Here is an 8,324-nt window from a genome sequence, read left to right as displayed (position 1 = left end):
ATGGATGTTCCAGCAAAAGATTATTTTCTTGAGTTTCATTCGGGCGCTTGCCACCAATGTCCCAGGTACCAGGTATCTTCTGCTGAGCTGCTCCAGTGCCTGGCTGCCACACCCAGTGGCATTTCAGCAGGGACGCATGCTCCCTGAACTGAACCTACAGATGGTGGCTTCTGCCTCAGCCGACTTTGGATTTTCGTCCTATAGTCTTCAGCGTGCCACTGAGATGTGCTCTAGGCATGCTTCCCGGGGGAGACATGAAGAAGCGTGAACAAACCCCTACTGAACCCAGCTGAGGCTGCCTAACCTTTTATTCCTTGTGTCTTAAGCATCTCTCCTGGATTATGAACTCTTTCACCTCCATCTGGAATGTCTAAAGTCTCCAGGAGGCTTCCTCCCACATGGAATTCTTATCTTGGAGGAAACTGCCACACACGTGTATCCAGCAGCAGGGCCAGAGCCTGTTGAGACATGTCTAGGTGACCACAGGCCTGCCTCAGGTTCTGACTGGCCTGCCTATCAACTAGATGTGGCGCCATTCTTCTGTAGCTTGCAATGCTGTGCAAGAGACCAGGTCAAGTGGCTGTGTGAGAGAGCGCCTTTACCAAATATGGGCGGTGATTGTGGGGCTCTGGGTAAGCATGCATTCCCAAGGGTTCCCAGTCTCCACCCACCGACTACATGTGAATGGCTGGGATCTCTATCTAACGGAAAGAGCTCTCATTGATATTTTAGAAGAAAAGACTTGGTGCTGTGCACTGAGGAAATTCTGTAAACAACCCTTCACTCAGCTATCCAAGATTTACATAGCCCTCCCTCCTGAAGGCACCAGGCTGTGTTTCTATTGACTTCACTTGGGTATTTGGACACACTAATGCCAGAGCCCCCACTCTCAGGGGCTCATTGTGAGTTTTTCCCTCTTCCCCACTCGCCATGCTAAAATCAGCCTGCAATCTCAGTAGCCCCTTTGCCCTGGTCTTCTGTGGGGTCTCTGAGCAGTGGCCAGGGATGGTGGCCAGATCAAAGCAGATCACCTAGGGGTAAAAGTCAGCTTCTGCTTACACCCTTTCTCCCCCACCCCTTCCTTGGGGCCATACCCTAGCCCATTCTCACCACACAGGCACACCCACTGGGGTAGGCTTCAGCTAGAAAGCCAATAGTGAGTGGTTTTGCAGGAGGAGCACCTGAGCCTTTGTAGCCCCAACCTGCTGAAAGCCCCCAGGGCAAGGCTGCTGCCAAAGGCTCCAGCAAGGGGCAGGTGTCTAGGCTTCCATAGAGCAGCAGCCATGGTGCTTGTCCACAATTACAGTGACCACTTCTACTCTGATATGGAGGGCTATGGAGAGGACAGCATCCCCTTCCCTGAACAGGGGGCAGCAGCTGAAGTGGGGGGCAGCTTCTGTGAAGGAGCTCTGAGCCTGGACCACAGTGAGAACCCAGAGCACAACCAGGCCCGGGGGGGGCACGTGAGCCCTTATGATAACCTGGATCCAGAAGATGACATCAACAGCCAGGAGCCCATGGAGGTGGACCCAGAGGAGGCAGCCCTTGAGATGCCTGAGGTTCGAAGGAGCAGGCCCAGCAGGCCCCGCAATCAGTTCCACTTCACATACTGGCAGGTGTTGGAAATGGAGACTGTTTTCCAAGAAACCCAGTACCCGGATGTACTCACAAGGTAGGTGCTGGCTCCAGGAGGCTCCCGGACCTCCAGGGGCTAATGGTTATGTTGACCTGGCCTTTACCCCTTCTTGTCCCTGTTGTCCCCATTACTTTCCAAACACAGGTAGCTTCTCCCCCATGACCGGAGTGGGGAAGTTGTTTGTGGTGGTGACCGGAAACAGGTGTGCTTACTGCTCCTGACACTCTCTCCATTTTCAACCAGGGAGTGACGTAGATAAATGAAAACCGTGTTGGAATGAAACTGTTCTGATGCTTTAGAGTCTGCAGAGCCAAGTATTTTTATGCCTTCTCTCACAGGGCTCTAGAAGTCCATTCCTTGTGACAAATTGTATCAAAATCTCCCCTTTCTTCCCCTGCAGACAGGGACATCTTCTTGTTGAAAAGGAGGACTCTAAAGGCTCCTGCGACTGAGCCTGATGTCCTTTTTCTGCCTCTTTTGTCACAGTTCTCTGGCTTTTCAGATGTCGTTTCTGCTGGTGGTCAGATTGCTTCGGGGCTGATTATCACCCTATTGAATCAACACACCCCACCATTGCTTTAGAACCCCCCTCTTAGGAGTTCAGGGTTGCTGTAGCCCCCCTGGCTATTGGGGTGGTGAGGTTTTTCCCTGGGGTGACGCAAACATCTTTCCCATCCTGGCTCTGTCTTTGCTATGTAAAATCTGAAATGGATTTGCTGGACTGCTATGCAAACTCTGAAATGGATTTGCTGGACTGCTAGGTAAACTCTGACATGGATTTATTGGACTGCTAGGTAAACTCTGAAATGGATTTACTGGACTGCTAGGTAAACCATGACATGGATTTAGTGGACTGCTAGGTAAACTCTGAAATGGATTTGCTGGACTGCTAGGTAAACTCAGAAATGGATTTACTGGACTGGGTCTGTTTCTAATCAGTTCTTTCATTACCTAGGGCATGAAGTGATATTCCCACCCACACTCTAGGAGCTTCCCTTTTCTCTCTTTCCTCACCAGCGCTGGTCATTTGCCTCTTGATTTTTATGGTTACCTCACTGGGTAACAGAATGTGGTCATATTTTTCAAAGGTTTTATATACCTTGGTTGTCTTTCTCACTTTCTACTCTTTTGTCGGTGGTGAGGGCTGAAGCCACTTGTCTGATCCACAGGAAGTCCATTAAAAATCTATGTTCCCAGCCACCATCTCATGGCTGATTTTAAGTGGGCATTTGGGTTAATGGACTGTCTTTGGAGTCCTGGCTAAAAGAAAATCCAGAATACAAGCAAAGCTAACCTGGATCTTGAGGTCATCCTCTCTCTGATCTTCAAGTACCAGGAGGACAAATCTGAGGCCAGTTGCCCTGGCTACCAGCCTCCTCTTACTGATTGAGACAGGGTCTCTCTAATGTCCTGAAGGAGCCCTCAAATTTAACTAGAGCCTAATCTGGCCTTTTATGGTGACCCTTCTGCCTCAGTTTCCCAGCTAGCTGGAAGTACAGGTCTCCACCATTAGTTCTGGCTACACGATCTTGATTGTGCCCCACGATCCCTGGAAGATTCTATTTTTGATGCTCTCTCTTTTAGTCCAAGTTCTTCCCCCTCCCCCGCTCCTGCCTGGCGTTTACAATTGGAACTAAAGAAAATTTTCAAAAAACTGAGCAAGAATAATAAAGATCCTGTCGTCATGCGTGCTTTCCCATAATTCCTACATATTACTCTCTTTAAAATTTGCATAGCATCGTAATAGAATTCTGCCTTTTGTGTTCATTTAAAATACAGCATTAAAATGATTTGTGTAAGCTGATTAATGTTGTCTTGACCACCAATGTACAGCACAATGTTTTAAATACCCTGATGATTGAACCCTTTCAAAAGTGTGCCTGGCAGTGTGTGCTAGAAGTCCTTGAGTTCAGCAGGGCAATAAAGTCTAACACAAGGACACAGTTTCCAGCCTGTGACTTTCCTCAATAGCTTGACTACTGATCTCTGTGGCTTTCTCTACACAGAGCTGTACTTGCCAGAAACATGGATGTGCCTGAAGCCAAAGTGCAGGTCAGTAAATTCGAGAGAGCATGGGGCGGGGCAGTCCACCTGGAGCATGCTTCAGTCCTGGACCAGCCGCCATGGGTCTTTTTCAGTAGGTGTGAGTTGTCTTTCATTCTTTTGATGGCCACCACTGCCTTCATCACTGGAAGTTGGAGCAAGTACACGCCCCCTCGGGTTTCTTGCCCATTCTTGGAAGGAAAGTGATACCCTGTGGAAAAAGAAAACCAAGGCAAACTTAAGCTGCTCGTACTCTGTGTGCAAAGCCCACATGCAGCTCATAGCCTGTATGATAAACCCTTATACAGCTGATATTCTGTGTGCAAAGCCAAGATCTTTAAACAGCATGGACTCTGTAATCACATACATGTAGAATACATACCTGTGAGGCCATAGCTATTTACCCAGTCATTCGTGTTTAAGTCCTTCAACGTCATTGTCCTTTTCATGGAGATTCTCTGGAGTCATGCCGGATGTGGAGTCATGGAGGATGCTGTGGTAATATTCAAGAAGATGCAGGATCAAACAGGGCTATCAAATGGTTCAGTTGTTAGCTTTCTAAAAGTTAGTCGTGCACAGTCGGGTAAAGGAAAAGCTACTAGTTATCTGGACTTTGCCCATAGCAGCTACACTAGGATCTCCAGGTGCGGGTTGTGGTGAGATTGGTGTGGAAATAGAGCACAGTAGTCTGAGCTCTTGCTCTTCTTCCTCTGTCAGTATGCATGAGATAGGAGCACGCAGTTTTAATTTGGGGGGTTGTTTTCAATACACTTGATGCCTTCACCTGAACACATTGCCAAAACTGTCCCAACAGCAGGGGAAGGGGGCGAGGGATAACCCCCTTGAAAACTTGTCTAAGGAACGAAGCATTCAAAAGCAGAGCTATGGAAAAAATTAGAGATGAGCCAGCACTGGAATAAGGTACCAATAAAAGTCCACCTTGGGGTCACGTTAAGTGTGAACCTGTCCTGTGTCCAGAACGTGGCACAGGGCTGCTCCTCTCCCTGTGTGATCCGAAGGAGCAGGCATGCTGTTACTTTCATAAACTCATGGTTCCTGCCGCTCTTGTCAGTTTCCTGTGAAGAAGGTTCGGTTCAAAAGACACTAGCCTTGTCCTCCAACACCAAACACACCCTCCCTGCTTCTGCCCTGCATGGCTGAGGTTTTGAAAACAGCTCCTTCTGCTGTGTGGTTTAGAATGGCACTGACATATAATGTGTCCCAATGAAGTGTCTCTTTCCATCCAAGTACTCAGCATGCTGACATGCTTCCTGTCCTCTGCTTTCAGGCTTGGTTTAACAACAGGCGAGCCAAACAGAGGGCCCGGGAGAAGAAAGCAATGCTCAGGAGTGCACCACGTGGGATCCAGGACCACATCTGCATGATGGATGCGGAGGAGCCCTAGAGTGCCATCCTTGCCCAGGAGGCACATGGAAATGGGCTGTTTGGTGTCTCCCCTTGCTTAGACATGGAAGAAAGCCATGTCTCCCTGTATCTGAGCCACTGGTATGACAATAAGAATAAAGACAAATTGTCCCTGTTCCTTCTTTCTGCTTTGTACACTGTAGATGCAGAGTGTTCTCTCTATGTACTATTCAAACAGATGGCACAGTCGTCTATCGTGAGGTGGCATGCCTGTGTCCCCTGCAGTGTCCCCTGCAGTCACAGTCATTTCCCTGGCTTCACTGGGTTTGCACAGAATGGGCACTGGTCCCCGTGTCTCACTGATGCTCTCCTTGCCCCCATTGCGACAACTTAGGAGCAGAACCATGTTCAAGGGTCCTCATTGCCCACAGTAAGTGGCCAGTGCTTTTTCAGACAGCACTGCCTGCTGCCCACACTCGAGTTCAGTTCCAACCTGAATCTTCCAAAGGAAAATCACTGGATTCACGGGAGCAGGAAAGTGAGTGCTCTTCTTCACTGTTGGGGTTCTGGTCACACCACCTCACCATCTGTGGGGCACATGTGGTACTAGTACATCCTGTGGACAAAGTTTCTGTTGCTTCAAAAGAAACCAGAGAATCCAGCCATTCCGGGCTGGAGGGAGGCTTCCTTTTCTTTTCTCATAACCATGCGCCAACAAAATATATTTGCGTGTAATTTTTAAACAAATATCTCTGAAATTTATCATTTGAATTAGGTCCATTCCTCGCTGATTTTCGAGAAAATGGAGACATCAGAACTGGTTATTGAAATGAATCTGGTTCTTGTTGTGTGTACTTGAGGGTGTGTGTTTTGAAAAAGGTTGGCCTTAAACTCATCTCAAGAAAGATGAAGGAAGTTCTGGTCTTGCATCTAAGACATTTGTGGTCAGATAATAGGCGTCACAGAAAGGGATATCCACTCAGATTTAGGCAGTTCTGGTTATCTAACCCAGGGCTTAGAGTGGGCAAGAGGAACTCTATGCTATTGGAGATACATCCTCATCCCCAGAATGGTCATCTTTACACAATTGGCCAGAATTAGAAAGAAATCCTCAGCTCCTGGTAGACCTTGTCAAGGGTAGTTTCAAGTTATACTGGAAAGACAAAGGGCTGGAAATAGTCTTGTGCAGATTTACAAGTGAGGCAGTAACCAGAAGTGTGAGGTAAGACTTTTGATAGAAGGAAATCTTCTCCTTAGACACCAGGGCCCCCAGATATTCCCACACCATGAAAAGGAATCGTCTTACCATATGATAGTTCTTTAATGCATTTCTAGTCTCAGAGTGACAAGGACATGCTGGGAAAAAGTGCTGCCATGGGGTCAGACTGGCCACATACCAGTGAAGTTACTGCTCTGTTGAAAATTCTGGAATAGGGACCAGGCCCTGCTCTGGACACTTGGGCTATTCTGAGGGGGGGAGAGAGAGAGAGAGAGAGAGAGAGAGAGAGAGAGAGAGAGAGAGAGAGAGAAGAGCAGAAGAAGAGGAGCAGGAGGAGAAGGCAGAGGCGGAGGAGAGGAGAGAACCAGACAAAGAACATTTTAGGAAGCTCAGCACAGGTATAAAATTCTCACAGCTTGTAACAGCACACTTGAAGGCTAACAGGGAAGATGAGCCCCTGTCTAGCAGCCCCAGGGCCTGAAGAGCCACCCAGATAAACATATTACTTAATATCTGTTCTCGGCCAGGTACCAGAGACCCGGTGTTGGGCACTAGACTAAGAGAGGTTGTCTTCATATTTCCACAAGACCTCCAGAGCTCCTGGCAGATCTTTTTTTCCTGCCGCAAATGCCTTCACAAAGTGGACCATCATTCTTGCCCTAGGAAGATAGTGCACCAGGGCAAAAGAACTCATGGAGTAGCGAACTGGAAGGCCCCTTCTACATTCTACTTTTCTAAGGGTCATGCCTTCCCTGTAATCTCATCCTGTTCACTGAAGAGTGAAACTGTTCTTGGTTATGCACTTCAGGGTCTCAAACCATACCAACTGTCAATCATCCCAGCTATCTAGAAAAAAAAGCCTCTGATTGGATAAGACCACGCGAGTGGTCCAACCTTAAAACCATAAGGAATAGAATGCTTCCTGGGTGAGATGCTGTCCCACCGGAAGTGTACGGGGCAACCGTCCAGAACCTGAAGAGGCGAAAGGGAAGGCAAAGTTTTGGCGACTTCGACAGCATTCCTGTCGTGAAGCATGGGGACATCAACTACCTGCCTAACGAGGGACCTGATGAGAAAAAATGGAAGGGTCAGTACATGCTAGAGGTGGGGTGGCCATGGCCATGAGGGAACGTTGACATGGGCATCGAATGTCTTGACGCCATGGTTCCTTTGGACCACCCTGGGCCCTGCAGCCTCATCTTGCTCTTTCCCCACTTTCAGGTGCTGAGGCACCCATGCTCTTGCCGACTGGAGAGGGAAGAAATGAGGAAGAGAGTGGAAGCGGCCAGCCTGGGTCGCGAGCCCCAACCGCAGAACAGGGAGGAGTAGAAGAACTAAGAAGGATGGGGCACGCCTTTCCTCCCAGCACTTGGGAGGCAGAGGCAGGCGGATCTCTGTGAGTTTGAGACCAGCCTGGTCTACAGAGCTAGTTCCAGGGCAGGCTCCAAAACCACAGAGAAACCCTGTCTCGAAAAAAAAAAAAAAAAGAAGAATGGGGCGGAGTGGAGAAGGTCCCTCTGTTGCTGTAGCTTCAGGACTCACAGATGACAGGAACCAAGAGGGTACCAGCCACATTAGCCAGGAGAGGGAGCATTCATCTCAGGAGCCAGTCCCCGAGAGCATACGGGGCCCTGAGGCTGTACAGCCTGTGCCATTGTTAGTGCCCCGTGTGAACCATATGTCGCACATGCTGCCCCTAGCACAGTCTACGCCAGTAAATGTACCTGGTATACAGTGTGTGACCATTTCTGTATGCCATGTAGAACCTGTGTTCTTCACTGTGCCCCAGGTACAACCTATGCCTGTAACTGTGCCCATTTCTCTACCCCATGTAGAGCATATGCCAATCACTGGGCCCCAGGTACAGCCTATGCCTGTTCCCATGCCCAAAATACAGCCTGTGCCAATCATTGAGTCGCACACATGGCTTATGTCCATTACTGAGCAACACGTGCCGCCTGATCCTATCAGTGTGCCCCAGGTTCAGCCTATGCCTGTTCCTGTGCCTCATATATAGCCTATGCCAATCCCCGTGCCCCAGGTACTGCCTATGCCTGTGAC

At 48.9% G+C, this 8,324-nt stretch overlaps 1 protein-coding gene across 1 annotated transcript; it reads left to right on the top strand.

Moving 5' to 3' along the window:
- Positions 1-1,032: 1,032 nt before the first annotated feature.
- Positions 1,033-5,220, top strand: LOC101992855 (homeobox protein Rhox13-like). The gene is made up of 3 exons (XM_013355606.2): positions 1,033-1,672; positions 3,643-3,688; positions 4,968-5,220. Exons 1-3 carry the CDS (start codon positions 1,284-1,286, stop codon positions 5,082-5,084), a joined length of 552 nt encoding a protein of 183 aa, XP_013211060.2. The 5' UTR covers positions 1,033-1,283; the 3' UTR covers positions 5,085-5,220.
- The last annotated feature ends 3,104 nt before the right edge of the window (positions 5,221-8,324 follow it).

This window comes from Microtus ochrogaster, unplaced genomic scaffold (assembly GCF_000317375.1).
Source record: "Microtus ochrogaster isolate Prairie Vole_2 unplaced genomic scaffold, MicOch1.0 UNK237, whole genome shotgun sequence".
NCBI classification, from domain to species: Eukaryota; Metazoa; Chordata; class Mammalia; order Rodentia; family Cricetidae; genus Microtus; species Microtus ochrogaster.
The sequence above is the reverse complement of the archived record's forward strand: the minus strand, read 5'-3'. Positions and strand labels throughout refer to the sequence as shown.